This window comes from Amphiura filiformis, chromosome 9 (genome assembly GCF_039555335.1).
Source record: "Amphiura filiformis chromosome 9, Afil_fr2py, whole genome shotgun sequence".
Classification (NCBI taxonomy): domain Eukaryota; kingdom Metazoa; phylum Echinodermata; class Ophiuroidea; order Amphilepidida; family Amphiuridae; genus Amphiura; species Amphiura filiformis.
In genome coordinates, this window is record NC_092636.1 from 57,229,400 (window position 1) to 57,245,816 (window position 16,417).

The 16,417-nt window shown below is 34.7% G+C and overlaps 2 protein-coding genes and 2 long non-coding RNA genes across 4 annotated transcripts; all 4 read left to right on the forward strand.

The window, feature by feature from the left end:
• Positions 1-478: 478 nt before the first annotated feature.
• Positions 479-1,496, forward strand: LOC140160366 (uncharacterized). The gene is made up of 3 exons (XR_011859972.1): positions 479-623; positions 817-985; positions 1,340-1,496. It is a non-coding gene; the product is annotated as an uncharacterized lncRNA (long non-coding RNA).
• A 2,122-nt stretch (positions 1,497-3,618) lies between these two features.
• On the forward strand, positions 3,619-5,741 carry LOC140160168 (protein tolkin-like). Its single transcript, XM_072183445.1, has 3 exons — positions 3,619-3,867; positions 4,122-4,499; positions 5,260-5,741. Exons 1-3 carry the CDS (start codon positions 3,636-3,638, stop codon positions 5,739-5,741), a joined length of 1,092 nt encoding a protein of 363 aa, XP_072039546.1. The 5' UTR covers positions 3,619-3,635.
• Positions 5,742-6,155: 414 nt separating this feature from the next.
• Positions 6,156-7,288, forward strand: LOC140160367 (uncharacterized). Its single transcript, XR_011859973.1, has 3 exons — positions 6,156-6,377; positions 6,733-6,817; positions 7,152-7,288. It is a non-coding gene; the product is annotated as an uncharacterized lncRNA (long non-coding RNA).
• A 1,188-nt stretch (positions 7,289-8,476) lies between these two features.
• On the forward strand, positions 8,477-16,411 carry LOC140160169 (uncharacterized). Its single transcript, XM_072183446.1, has 12 exons — positions 8,477-8,582; positions 9,685-9,804; positions 10,673-10,789; positions 10,993-11,109; positions 11,322-11,459; positions 11,593-11,826; positions 12,510-12,618; positions 12,844-12,966; positions 13,688-13,759; positions 14,238-14,309; positions 15,002-15,073; positions 16,336-16,411. The coding sequence occupies exons 1-12, from the start codon at positions 8,486-8,488 to the stop codon at positions 16,409-16,411; spliced, it is 1,347 nt and encodes a 448-aa protein (XP_072039547.1). The 5' UTR covers positions 8,477-8,485.
• The last annotated feature ends 6 nt before the right edge of the window (positions 16,412-16,417 follow it).

Genomic DNA, 16,417 nt, shown 5'->3' on the forward strand with positions numbered 1-16,417 from the left:
ATCCTTGCTCCGAAGAAACAAGTGAAGTAGACTAGAAAGCGATATAAGCCATATCTCATGAGCGTCATAAGATCTGACAAGCCCTGATAGAATCAACCGATATGTCAAAGAACCCAGGTTACACTTAACTTCTGACAATGGAAGAGCTTGTAAAGGGCATCTCTTTACCGAAGCCATGAAAAGCAAGTGGGCCACATTACATCTCAACAGAACAGAATTTAATCTGTTCTGTTGAGATTTAATGTAGCAGCAGGTACAAGAACAATGTGACATGTGATATGTGGCAGTGAACCAGAAACCATGGATCACCTTGAGATGCCCTATTTTGAAGCAAGAATGCGAAGCTGAGGGCCTTGCAGAGAACAATAATGTTGCTAAGCGTTGTGTCCAGCTCTGGCTAAAATACAATATCTAGCGTGTGTTGACATAAAAATGCTAAGTTACCTCGATTATTTCTTTTCACAGATATATGCTTAAGGAAACACCTGACTGACACCTTGGAGTACGTAAAACAGGAACACAGTAACGACAGCTGTTGGTTTGTTTCAAAGAGACATTCAAATATTACAAATGCGCAACATGAGTGCGACTCTATTTCGGGCTTTTTACCAACATTAGACAAGGTACTATTATAATTGTTGCTGATGATGGTGATAATATTGTTGTTGATGATCAGATGTTGATTATGACGATTATGGTCAATGATAATGATGGTTATTGCTGTTGCTTTTTTGATGGTGATGATGGTGATTTCAATTATAATGATTACACTATTATTAATACAAACTTCATTAGCAAAATACGTTTTCATTGCAGTTAAAAACAGTGCAGCTAGATAGTATTTCGTGGATTGATACAGAAACAAACACCTCTAAATATTACAACAACATCAGTGACGTGTGCCATGCTGCACAAATATTCGGTCCCAGTTCGATAGACCTTCAGCTTCCTTGTTCAGAAAAGTTATCATACTACTGCACAAAAGGTAAACAAAGCAAGTACATTTCAAAACATTTTGTTGAACTTACTCACCTATTTGAGTACGGATGAACTTAACATTTATCATGTTTATGCTGGCTACAGTATCACGTTTCACATATCCAAGACGTATCATCAGGACTGTGGGTGATAATGGACATATTTTGAAAAAGGGGATAGGGAAAATCAGCTGTGCAGAAAGATTTTATCTGCGGTACTATTGCAAGGCATTTAATATAATGTAAATAGAATAATTGTCATGAAAAGTTTTAACTTTGATGCTATTATGATAACAGTTTTTTCATTAGCTAGAACTAATTTCTTGGTCGTAATGTCATGTCATTTCACCATTTGTTTGAAGATTATGACCCAATCCAGTGTCAAAACTTATGGCAGAATGGTAAATCAATTGTAAATGGTACAGCTGATTTTGGTCATCTATCTTCCATAAGTAGCGCACCTTGGTACGACTCCGGCTCAATATGTGTTGTTTATTTGAAAACCAGAAATGGTAACATTTTTGAGTAAGTATTGTATTAGGTATCAAAAAGTGGATGTCAAAAGTGTTGGCATCTGATAAATCGAGGGGTTAGTACAAGAAGGTGTTATCTGAAATTGCAGTCCTTTTTGGCAATTTTGCACTAGTCAATCGAATTGTATAATAATATAATATAATATAATATAATATAATATAATATAATATAATATAATATAATATAATATAATATAAATTTCCTCATTTCAATAACTATTTTAAAATAAAGAAACACCAAAACTCTTGACACAAATATTATGTAAGGATACAAAGTACACATAGCTTGAACAAATGTTTCAATTTGAAACATCGCTGACAGAAACTGATACCGGATACGTGAACGAGAAACCATTTTAACCTCAGAAAATTTACGTTTTCATGTTTTCCAATGTGATCGTAGGAAAATAGTATGGTGACAGGGTAAGGTTTTGTCAGTTGAGTGTTTTTCTTTGTTGATTATTTGGGTGGTACTAAATTAGATCGCCGGTGGTGCTATAGAGTAGGTATGTCACAGTGGCTGCACAATAATTCTGCCACAATGTTCATGCAAGCATAACAGTGAATTGAAAAGCGCGCGCTTCAAAGTTGACCAATTTTAGAAAACATCTATGTCAAAAAATGAATTTCTCAATATGCTTCATTTATCCAAATTGTTTGAATTTTTAATATATGGTGTGTGAAGACTTTCCGAGGCTACCATCGGGTCCGCAAAAAATAAATATTGTTTTGTTTAAGAGCTACTGCCTGTTTTTATGGATTTTTGAAGATCGCTCATAAATCAGTAAATATATGCCTATTGAAATAAAGGGACCTACCACCATTTAGCTGAAATATTAATCTTTCTTAGCATGTAAATTATTTCCGTCGACAACGAATGAAACACTTCCCTTGCCTCGAGTAAAACTAATTAAAAACAAAACATTATCAAAGAAATTTGTAGGGAGTAATTTTCCAAACCACAATAGCTATAAGCCATTGTGTGTGTCCAAGGCCATACTATTTTTGTATACGCGATACAGTACAATGGCTGTTTCTTTTTCCATTTATCTTCCCATGTTAATCCAGATAACAAAATGTTAATTTAAAGTCTCATTGCAAAATATTTTTAATTTTTACTTTTCGGATTTAGCTTTGAGCAATGGTGACACATACCATGTTTACAGAAAAAAAAATTAAAATTCTATTCCAGACATCGTCAAAATGTCAAACTTTGTATTTTTTGTATTATATTTAAGTAATTAACTGCAGTTTCTTTATTCAACATCATAACAGGTTCATACTTGACAAATTTATGGTGAATGAATAGATTTTCATTAAATATTGAAAAAACCCAAAATTACGCATGCCTAATTTACATAATAATATCATGAATACATAATTAGCTGTAATTAGCTAATTTGCATAATTAATTACTTTTTGTGTATTTTTTGTTATCAATTGAAATAAATTTGTATACATATGTGTGCAAAAAAACCGCACCCTTATATCATGTACGGTTTTCTATTGGCATCAATTTTGCATATTAATTAGCTGAACTTAGTCATTTTTTCACCTTTAATTTGTCTGCAGATTGGCTGAAATAGCTAAAATAGTATATTTGGTTAATTTATTATAATTATTCAATGATATATTTTTAAATTTTGTTTTCTTTAACGAAGTACGGAAAGATAGGCATTTAACCTGTGATACTTAAATTAACGCTGCTTTTTCAAGCAAGGGTCCAAATAAACCTTCAAAATCTCGAAATGTGCCAATTGTGTCATTATAGCCATTTGTGGCAGGTTTTAACTCCATTTATGAGCATCTTAAAATTGACACTACATCACAATGCATTGACCGATTTCAATTCCGTTTTTTGATTTTTGATACTTTAATAAAGCTCATTCATGTAGAAACATTAAATAACGTGTTTCTGCTACGCTTATTTTTGAGGTGATATGCCTACTATATAGGACTAACAATTCAACAGATTTTGTCTAAAATTATTCCTCTCACCATAAGGATGCAAAAATGTCTAGTATAGTTACATTTATCAACGACTTATCGTTGTGGAGTTGTTTGAAATTATTGACCTGTCTATTGTTACATTGTATGCAACCTTTTTAGATTTTTCATACAACGAATGTCTCTCAGACGTGGTAGTGGGTCTAATCAAATAGCATGCTTAGACTATTTGGACATAGATGATACATTCCAGGATAGAACAACTGAACGAAGAGGGCGCTATTGTGGGGATTGGGCTGACATTCAGATATCGTCTAGAACAAACCAAGTAAAAGTAACATTGCAAATTGGAGAGCTTGATGTCAACATGCCAGATGAGATTGGATTTCAGATGATTTACCAAACCAAAGGTAAGAATTTCCACGATCATTTGCACTATATTAATATGTCGTTATGAAATATGTCACTTTGTGCCTCTATCATATGTTTCCACTAATAAAATTTGAAATGTTGATGAAATGTAGGGCGTTGTTTTGGGTCGACGAAATTCGATAGGCGGAAGTAGATTAAGACTCGACTCCCATCTCCACAATTACATATTGCATGAACGTATTACCACCAATTCAATTGATTTAAACTGTCTCCCTCCCTTTAATCTACGCAGATTGCTCCTTTGATGATTGTCATTCTGAATGTAAGACCGGAGGTAGTTTCACGCAGACTCATGGTAACATTTCAACACCAAACTATCCATCTATATTGCTGCCGTTTTCTAGATGCTCTTGGACTATTTCTCTTCCTACAAACAGTTTCATTGAGTTGAACTTTGAAGATTTCTTCATTGGAGATACAAGGCGAAATGGAGAATGTATTGAAAAAGTACTAGTTACCATGGATATATACAGTGGCAACCCAGTCACATGGGAATATTGCGGTAATATTCATCCGCTTGTTATATCGTCAAGTTCTGCAATGAATTTAGAGTTCATAAGCCAGCTAGAATCAGAGTCTCTGGGATTTCAAGCACAATATACTGCATCAGGTCTGTAACGACATCCCGTCTTTGTTGTTATTTTGTCAAGTTTCTAATCAATCAAAAAACAATAAAGTTAAAAAGAGCTGTTTGCGTGGAAGCAAAATAATAAGTTCAAAATGTAGACAATGCTATTGCTTTCTATCAATGTGAGGTAAGATATTATAGTTATAATTAAGATCATTCTTTTCAAAATGTTTCGAAACAATAAATATTCTATACATGCAAGAGTAATTATATATTTGTATTGCTATATACTATATAAACTAAAACTGTAGCAGATCCAAATATACCAGGGCTTGAATTCACTAATTTGAACTCCGATCAATTAATGTATAATATTTCCTAAAATATTTCCTACCATTTTAGTCCAATGGCCAAGATGTGAAATAAAATAAAAAAAGAATCGGAATTTAATTTACATTGGGAAGTAGTGTAGCTTGCGTTGTGTATTTTTGTTAAAATGTGCCCAAATTAAGCTGTATTATTGGTTATCTAGCTAGGCACTTTCACTTTGTTCCGTCTTTTGAAAAGGAATACATCACCAAAAAATAAATCTCCCGAGAAAAAATCCGAAACTTTAAAACTGAAATTATACCGTAATACATATTTTGGTCACGTTGCATGAGAAGCTTTTTTGTTTTACAGATATATTATTAAAACATTATTTCAAATTATTAATACAAAATAATTACGAGGAATTCCTAATAAATTAATTTTGAAATAAAGTCAATTTTTTATTAAGTTTGAATCGTATGGTATTTTTCAGACACACCGGGCTGTCAAGTCGGCTTCACTAAATGCCAGAATTGCAAACACGCGTGTACTCTTGACCACGCCATTATAGCATCATGCAACTACCCAAACACCGACGAACCAAACTCCGACTGCATTTGGGTAATAACAACAACAAAAGGGACGTATGTAAAGATGATGTTTCAAGACTTGGACGTGCCTTCCCAACAAGATTGTAGACAAAATAATGTTGCGATATTTGACGGGAGGGTGGATAGAAATGTTCTTCTTGGGACTTTCTGTAATTCAAAACTGCCTGGTAATTCGTACGTCAGGTCAAGTTTCAACATACTCACAGTGACGTTCAGAACATATGGTGATTTGAACAGAGGACGCGGGTTTATTGCTGAATACATCGCGGCAACATTTCAAGACAAGAATGACATGTCACTGAACATCACAAGTAAGCTATCACATTTGCCCTACCGCGACAAAAAAACACAAGTGACACGTTAATAATGCCGAGATCATTGACAAAATTTAAAATAGTTAAAAGGATAGAAAACTCAAATTTCGGCGTATCCAGAAAACTTTTGTAAATGAAACCGGAACTACATCGCATGCTGGATCATTTTAACGTTCGCAGTGACAGTCGCGATTTTTGCAAGAATTCTAGGAAATACTGAAATAGTGATTTTTCTATCTTACGGCGCGCAGCGGTCCCGAACACCCAATCCCAACTTAAGCAGCCCCTTACATGAGTGCGTTACAATTTCATAGTTGAGTGTAATTTATGAAAGCGTACGGAAATTGCAATCTATAACCGTTATTTTTAAAAGTAGCTGCATGCATGATTTTCGATGTCAGCGAATAGAGGAAATCAACGTAAATATTTTAATCAATGATCCTTTTTTAATTCAAAAGACACGACAGAGGCGCTTTGCCCAGAAAATTGGCTGCTTCAGAACGACTTATGTTATTACATATTTCAATGGGACGTTAAGGTGTCTTGGTCAAAAGCACAACAACAGTGTAGACTACTCGGTGAAGATACTGACTTGGCTAGCATCAGAAGTCAAGAGGATATGGACTTTATTCACATGATGCTTGTAGATGCGTACGTGAGCAATAATGTCACAAAAACATATATTGGTAAGAGTTTAAAGCTTTCAGATACTTATTTGCATTTTTAATAACTTTGTTACCATATAAATAATATAAATAATGATATCCCCCATGTTATTCATGTGGATGATTTCAGCACCATTCGAACAAAAATGTTCACTTACATGAGCTTTCGGCCTCCGGTCGCTAAGCCTTTTTTCATTTTATTAATTTTAATGTGTTTTTGCATTTTTCAATTGATATGTTTCCCTGTAATTATAAAACATCGATATTATCTTTTTTGAATATTTGGTACATTTGTTCTAATGAATTCCCGTGACTTATAAGCTATAGATTAGACAAAGTATTATGAAATCAGTCTCCATGAATGTCTCTCTTGCAGGGTTGAAACGCAAGGAACAAGGCGTAGAATTTATGTGGTCCGATGGACGTCCTGTAAGTTTTACTTCCTGGTCAGTTTCAGAGAAGTAAGTATATTTCCGGATCAGTATAGAGAATCATTAGCATATTTTTTTAATGATAATGGGTCCAAGTTTTTCATAGTGTTTTCTACATAATAATTGGTACTAATCACCCAAATTATCCGATTTCAAAGTTTGAAGTTAAAGCTGTTAGAACTTTTTAGGGCATTCTTAATAAGGGCATTTAGTCCTATTATACCAAGTCTGGGCTCTGAGGCTGCTCTTGTTGCTGAAGTTGCTGAAAACACCTATAACATTTAAATGGTTTTCTTGGAGCGGGAACTCAACCCCTGGCAGTTTTCTTTTCAAAATCTTTTGTGTTATTTTAATTCATGAAAAGGCAACCCGATGGCGGTAAATTTGAGAAATGTTCATTGTACAACTTGGAGCGGATCCATTCTACTAATAACTGGCATGATGTACCATGTGTATCTGCTGAAACGGAGCAGTTTATCTGCATGAAGGCAGCCTTATCTTCAACAGGTACATACAATCTTATTATATATATACATTTCTTAATTTGAAGACGTTAAGGTTATTAATTATTTTAAACTGTTGTGATTTGGTAGTTCACAGCATCTTACGAATGGTAGTGAGCTTTGGCAAAAACTGCATAGCTCAATTCATAGCGAGTGTGTAGAAGAATTAAAATATCACAGATATACTTTTATAGGTGCTGCGGTTCTTGAGTTACGTTGTAAAGAGGGCTGAAACATCAACACTTTTGTAAAAAGTACATAACTCATTAACAACAATAAATTAAGCAAGTTTGCAAAGTATATGATTTGTAGAATGAACTTTTGCAAAACACCAAGGTGTTAATTTTCAATAATATATTGATCTAGATAATGAAAATCGATTTTTAGGTTGCTTCGACCAACAATACCTCGTCTACCCTTAACAAATTAGATGCAAGCGGATGCTCTGCTGCTTTGAGTAGAGGAGAGGAGGGTTCTTGATTTTGATATGGTTTAATGATCACGAAATTATTTAATGAAAAAAAGATGCAAATTATACTGATAGTCTAGAAATTTAAACAAAATCTGTCTAAAATTAAAATTAAACTTTTTTCGGTAAGGGTGCTACAAATAACAAATAATAATTAAATAACGAACTAAGTGGTTCGAAATAGCATCCCTTCTGTTAACCATTTTATGACTCATTTTTATACATGAGATCCTGACAATGCACCATCACCATTCACACAAACCCGGTACCCACCAAATCAATAAAACTCTTCGGACCCGTTAATGGCTTTTAAGCTTTTATTTTATCATTTCTCAAAATGACCAACATTCTTTATAAATGTATTTCGATACAGCTGTCTGAAATTTTTTTGCCTCTATTTTATTTTACAGGTGGACGATCACCGCACTCTCAGAACTTAAACGGTAATTATTGAAATGTGATACGGTATATAATAAGGATTATGATATGTATATTGAATAAGACAATTTGCTAATGGTGTGAGACCTAGGATTTCAAACGTTAACACCCCAATGTGGAAGGGGCATTTTTGTAGGAGTATTTAGTTTGATAGAACTAGAAACACCAGAATGGGATCTTCAATATATATAGGCAATATATAAGCGGTTGATGTTAACAGAAAATCAGAACCATTATTTTTGCTTTATGTTTTCTTCTACAATAGATAATACCACGTGCGATGAATCAATGTTTACTTGTGAATCCGGTGAATGCATTCAACGTCTGTTTGTGTGCGATGGAACGCGTGATTGTGAAGATAACACTGACGAACTCAATTGCAGAGGTAAATTCCGAACCGAAAATGATAATCAAATATTTGAGAAGTTGCGAAGTAAATCACACACAGTTCGGTTCATTGATTTTGAATACTAAAACTTGCATTGGCATAAGAAAGTGGAACCTTTTGCAATTCAAACATCCTCCTTTTATGGTATGATATTGCAATATGTCTGCTTGAATGCATAATATATAAGAATAATCAGGAGGCTATGAGTCGCATAATATATAAGAATAATCAGTAGGCAAAGTCAACGTGGTTTTATCTAAATCGGCCATGTTGTAGAAGCCATGATGGGCGGTAATTAGCTAGGTAACATTCGCGGTGTATATGGCTGGGCGGTATTACATAAATCCATATACTATAACATCTCGTTACAGATATAAACGAAAAAGCGTTTCTTTCCATATTTTCAGTAATTCCAATGTTGCGTTATATGTACGATTTTGTATATTATATCATATTTATACAAAACAAAACAAATCCTTACCTTTGATATTATAAACATACCGAACCCGATATCTGTTTATTGGGGTCGAGCTATTATAGACGAAGTTGCAGGACACATCATTAATGGCATCTCCCGTCCAGTGACTAGTTTCGTTGATAGAGACAGCGTGGATCGATGTTTTATAGTATGGTTAGGGTAGGGTGTCCACTCGGTTGGTATACACGAAGTTCCTAACTTCATCTGCAATATCTGTATATTCAATTCGCATTTAAAATTGGGTAAAAGAACCATGAGAGCAATTCGTCCTTTGGAAGTTACCTTACGCCCTCGACACAGAGAGCCATATCTGTACATTTAGCTCATAGACAGGTTTGAAAACAATAAGATGGTAAGTCTTTACTACACTGTCACAATCCGAAAATAATGTGCATTGTTATGTTACAGCCCTGGAGAAAGTGATCTGATGTTAGATCCCAATTTAAATAGGCCAGTATTTGGAGGGTTCATGGATTATGATCCAAGGTTGTTAATGTTAATACCATGCAATTCAAACTACCCCGCCCCCGAAAAGAAACGCAATACGATGTGATGCTAATGATACGAGGTTGTATCTACCCGTACTTATATTTCGACTACCTTTTTCTATTTTGGAAACAGATATTTCCTCGGCATGTGCACAAGGCTGGTTCCAATGTCCCGTCGGTGGATGTATCCAGATATCATACTTGTGTGATTTTATTCCACATTGTGTAGATGCATCTGATGAAAATGACTGTGGTAATGTATTACGAGTGGTGTAAAAATAGTATAATGTATATGTGTGCTTGTTTATGACAAGTTCCTAAATGGCTGCTATGTGGCATTCGCCTCAATAGTTGCTTTCAACGTCTTGTCGAAAAGTTTTAAAATTTCATATCAGGAAACAAATGTTGCGATTTGAAAAGTAACATGACGAATGGAACTTCAGCTAGCTTGGCATTTGAACAGATGTCATCAGAATCCGGTGATGCTGTTTTTATCATGTACATGAAAACGATCAAATCTAAAACACTAAAATAAAATCTTTCAAAATGATTTTTTTGTCGAAAGGTATCTCTATTATGTGTTGCGGTAGACATCTGCCCAAAGAAGAAATTTGTCTGCACACACCTTTTGCAGAATGATATTTTCCGGAAAAAATTATTCTGACAGAGTAAATTTTTTAGACCATTTCGGTGATTCCGAAAAGTCTTTACAACAGGGGCGTAACGAGGTTTGTGGTACAAGGATAGGGAATGGAGCCCTTTCTCGGAAGGAGAAATGATAAAGTCGGCAATTTGTTCTCCTTAATGACTCTTCCTGAATAAATTGCTTATTTAAATTAATATTACTTTTCAGTACATGTCTTGTGAATGGTTAATGGTGGGGTCTCAAACAGAATGTGGGACCATTATTCTGCGCTCAAACAATACTATTCATTAACCTCAATAGTGGGTGGAGCCACAATAGCCTGGCTAACAAATTAGCTTTTGATTGATTTGCAACACAATATAAACATGTCACAAATAATCTGAGATATAGATGCTCGAAAAACACTTTTTGTGAGAAGTTTAATTATGTAAATAATAAGGTAGTAGTGACTTTTACTTTGCTGCTTCTTTTTCAGTGTTTCCTAATTGCACAGCCTCGCAGTTTCGTTGTGCTAATGGCGAATGCATTGACGAGTCTTTGGAATGTAACCTTATCACCGATTGCGTTGATGGAAGTGATGAAGACCAGTGTCGTAAGACATTTTTTTTTCTTTTTCTTCCCCTAATTTTTCCCCTCATTCTGTAAATAAATTATTGTGCTCTAACTTATTTTAATGATCTTAATTGGTTTGAAACAGTTTTGTAGCAATAAGTAATAGTTCTTCAGAAGCATGTAACCGTATTCCAGTAAACAATGCGTTTGTTTAAGAATGACCTGCAATTATTATTTTGCCAGGTTATTCATTGGACGGATTTCAGTGTTATGATGGTTCGTGGATTCCGAGGTCAGCTTACTGTGACCAGCATAGAGACTGTACGGGAAAGATTTGGGAAGATGAACCTAATGAATGTTGTAAGAAATTAGCCGAGGAAGGGCCATATAATATTTTCTAATATCTTGTGTAATTACAAACTGGATATAAACGTTTTCATTATGATAATACATTTTATATTACACAGCAAATTTCAAAACGCAAATTTGCGGAATGTTCAAAACAACATTAGCATAATGGGTCCGACGTACAACCAATTTATTATACTTCTTTGTCGTTGTCATTTTTGTAGCGACTAGCGTCTTCAATAGCACAGATCTTCAATGTAAAAATGGTGCATATGTGAAAGGGAACAACAGGTGTACGTATCAATTCAACGCACTTGGATATCCAGTGGGATGTCGTGATGCTACTCACCTAGAAAATTGTGGTAAGGCAAATCGAAAAAGTGAATAATTTACCAACATTTCTAATAGGATTGGTAGTTCATGCTCCAAATAAACCTGGGTTGCCTTGCTATTATAATATGGTGTTCTTTCTAATACATTACTTCTATGTTACAGGCGACTTTAACTGTTCTGAAGACACATTGAAGTGTCCAGGTTCCTATTGTATTGACATACAATATCGATGCGATGACGTCATGGACTGTCCTAATGGAGAAGATGAAGTAGGATGTGAGGAGTACACATGTCCCGGATATTATCGATGCCAAGGACAAAGTTACTGCCTGTCTATTGCAAAGACATGTGATGGAATCAAACAATGTCCACGAGGTGATGACGAACTGTTTTGTGGTAAGAGTATTAAATGGAAACAGGCACCAAATATGTTCCGAGAAGTACCAAAACTTACTCTATAGTTTACTCCAAGCTTATTCTGTCGGCACATTATGTCTCATTATCAACTCCTAGATTCCAAACATCTTGTTCCTTTTTAGTTTGAAATGTCATAATATTCTTTTATTCTTTGTTTGATATACTAATATGTCCAATACTTGAAATATGCTCAGGGATTCAATTGGTTGGGGGACTCTTGACCCCACCTCTACAGAAAATACTACAAAGTTAACTTCCAGGACGGATTTATGGCAAGTTATTAAAAACAGTCCTCGAAGTAAAAGAATGTTAAATTTTTATTTAAATAATTTGCCATTAAATTTGTAGTTAATCGCAAATTCAAAAAAAATATACTTAATATCAGAAGGACATTAGTGTGACTGATGTGCTCTCAAGTTAACAAAAAATATTGTATAAAGGGTAGTGACAGAGCTATTAACCCCAACCGCCTAGGGGCTTTTTGGCCACGGGTCTTGGGCTTCGCTGGCCAGCGAAACCGTGCCTATATATCACTTAGGGCGATTGCGTCATCACACCACGTGGGATGCATGCACGAACAGCGCATATATCAAGTAGTATTTTGTAGTATTCAGGAGGGTTAGGGTTAAGGTTGAAACTATCTCATCATCTTCTCACTTCAGGTTATGAGTGTCCAGAGGGCTGCAATTGTGTTGGTTACTCATATAAATGCGTCGGTATCCCATGGACACCAAATATGGCAAAAAGTATACCAAGAACAGCTCGAGCTATGTAAGTTTTTTTTCTCCAGGTTATGGAATTCAGGTTTATTAGGAAATCTACCATAATTCACCAACATTGTCTTCTTTCGTCCCTAAATTAAAGACAGGCTGCCACTTTTATTTTTTTGCTTTTTTTTTGCTCTTTTGCTTTTACATCTGTATTTTCTTTGCAAGTGTACTATAATATAGACCCAGTTAATGATTACCATTAAAAGTTTCATTACTCCAATTATAGAATAATATCTCATGTAAGGCACACCTCCAATCGCGTTCGACGTACTCCGATGATTGAACCAAACCAGACAATTTATGATACGATTTTCATTCACCCCAGCGACTACGAGCTTGTCGCTTATTTGTAAGTATAAACTGTAAAACTGTAATTTGCTTTGTACTTTACCAGCTCTCCTGTATTTCAAACTGAATAATATCCATTTATTTATTTATTTATTTATTTATTTATTTATTTATTTATTTATTTATTTATTTATTTATTTATTTATTTATTTATTTATTTATTTATTTATTTATTTAATTCCGACAATTCACAGAAAATAACAAAACATGCAATGCAACATCAATACAACAAAATACCATCAATCGAATCATGGATGAGATGGCCGAAAAACTAACAAGTTTAACCCTAGCATTACCCAGCCATATTTGGACTAAAATGGACTACGAAAGGAGGGGGGTTTGCATCCCCCTAATTTTCAATTATAAACGTCATACCAACGTTAGTACAAATGTATAACTATTGGGTCTTTTCTATCCAGTGATACCAAAATAAGTACAAACATTGCCCACATAATGTCGATATGGTTTTATGTGAGGGCGCCCATGCAAATTTGGGAAATTCTGGCTATGTACAAAAATATAGACAAGGATGGATCCACGATTTGCTTAAGTCGTTAGGGCGTAAACACGCGCGTTTTTGTGACAGATAAAAAATCTTAGGGACCCCCGTTTGTAGTTCTAGGGTTAAAAGTTATATAATATAATATAATATAATATAATATAATATAATATAATATAATATAATATAATATAATATTCTGTTGGTTATTAATCTACAACAGAGAACTCGCCTATTGCGGTATTGAATATATCGAAAGAAACACCTTTTCTTTAACAAGGAATCTTCTACAATTGTGAGTATATTGGTTGGTTTAGTCTTTAATTTACTTACGCATTAAAAGAAAAAGTTCGATTAATATCTTTACTAAACATAATAAAATAGAAAGAATTCAAAATGACGCAACCCCATCATAGCCCTTTCATGTGAGTTATAATGTAACAAACCTACGATGGGTTTAGACTTTATACGACGCGTTGCAATTGAAACACCTTATCATAACGGTAAGGATTACGGCAAAATAAGTTTAGGCATCATGGTTATAGAAAACATACTGTTAAATGTCACAAATGACCATTTTTAATAATTTATCATAAAATTTGTATTATATCTCGAAAAAAAAAAAAAAAAGGTTTGGTGTGCCTGATGTGCTCTCAGATCACACAATAATACTGTGCAAAGGTGGGAGACCGAACACTTAAGTGTCCAATTTTGCTTTATCCCATGCCAAGAACAATATTCTTGAAGCTTTTGTTTCCCGTTTTGTTTTGAAGGATATTGGTAGGTAACAAAATCAGTATCTTAGAGGCCCATGTGTTTCATGGATTGCAGAGACTACACTACTTGTAAGTGTTTTAACAATTGTCGGAGACAATTCACTCGCTTACTCCTACTTAAAGGGGTACTACACCCCTCAATAAATTTGTGTCTATTTTTGCATGTTTCTCAAAACTAATAACACAGTGGTAACAAAGTTATGTATATTATAGGGGCAGGAATCCAATTACTACACTGGAATTTCAGTGACCCAAGACAAGTTGTTCTATATTTATGATAAGAAATAAGGTACCGCTAGGATATACTTTATTTCCTATCATATATACTGAACCGCTTGTCTTGAGTCACTGACATTTCAGTGTAGTAATTGGATTCCTTGCCCCAATAATATACATAACTTTTTTTTTACCAGAGTGTTATTATTTTTGAGAAAAATGCAAAAATAGTCACAAATTTACCACAAGGGTGTAGTACCCCCTTAATAAATTAATATTGATGTAAAGAGCTCATTCAATCTTCATTAATACATCAATGAATATACACACAAGTAGGCAAAACAACAAAGATTGCTATCAGTCGGGTGAATTAATAAAATGATATAGGTCAGGGTTGGCATTGTTAGCAACCGGAACAATATATAAAGAAATGCTAAGATAAAAAGCTTGGTGTTATAAATCCAAATAAACATGAGTAGTTTTCTATCCATAATTGAATGTCATTTTAGTTAGATTACTCCAAAATGATATTGATATATTTTCAGGGATGTCTCCAATAATCCTCTTACAGAAGTAATGCCAGGAGCCTTCAAAGGACTAAAACTCGTTTCTATACTGTAAGAATAAAACGCTAATACTTTACAATGTCATCAGCATTCTTCGTTTTACTTACTTTGCATATTAAATCAACTTGATTTAAAATGAAAGGGCAAATTCACCAGTTGCGTAGCCAGACCACATAGTATTTATTTGCTCACTCTCTGCCTATTTAGAGCGTATTTTGCAGTAGGAGTTTATATCTTTATAATTATTATACTAGAGAACGACAGCATTTCTTGCTGCTACATTTGACCTCGGATGACCTTTGCGGTTTTATACTCCCCAAGTGTCAGGGATCATTTTACCCGAGTTACAGCCCAATTGGAGCAACTTTGAAGTTGACCTGACCTTTGACCTCAGATGACCTTTGCAGTTCCGTACTTCCCAAGTGTTGGGGATTGTTTCCCCCGAGTAACAGCTCGATCGGAGCAACTTTAAATTTCACCCGACCTCTGACCTTGGATAACCTTTGTGGTTTCATACTCCCCAAGTGTCAGGGATCGTTTCCCCCAAGTTACAGCCCAATCGGAGCAACTTTAAATTTGACCTGACCTTTGACCTCGTATGACCTTTGCGGTTTCATACTCCCCAAGTGTCAGTGATCTTTTTCCCCCGAGTTACAGCCCAATTGGAGCAACTTTAAAGTTGAGCTGACCTTTGACCTTGGAGGACCTAGCAAATGCAAACTTGCTCTGGATCTGCATGTAGGGCTAAATAATATCATACCACAATGCACCAATTCATTCAATACTGAAAACTTTACATGACTTTTAGCCAATGCCATTTGTAGTAATTGTTTCAACTGATTGTGCAATTGGGAGATAGACAGATATTCCTCTATCATACATGTACAAATATACATTAAATCTAGCCACTTCTTGCTTCAGCCACTTGTTGCACTTGCTTGTGCAATTATAGTGCAAGCCCCTGATTATGCTGTCCAGGCCAAAACTACCTGTACCTACATGCAGTAACATGCAGGCTGTGCTGGCTATGGAGCTTTGGCAACCTGCCAGTGCCAGGATAGGGAGAAACACACACACTGACAGATCTGGCATTATTAGTAGTATGATTGCATTACGTTATTTGTACGAGAAACATCGGCACATGTTTATTTAAACCAAATCATTGTAACACCTAACATTTCCTAGCATATTCGAAGCTTTCTATCTAAAATGGGATTTGTAAAGGCTTATATTTGTGTGTAATGCTGACCTCATAATTGTAAGTTTTAATAATTCATTTTATGTTTACCGTTGTCTTTTTCTTAATATAACAGTGACATCAGACAGACACAATTGGATACATTCGATTATAGTATATTTGTAGAAACACCGAAAATAGATTTTCTGTAAGTGATT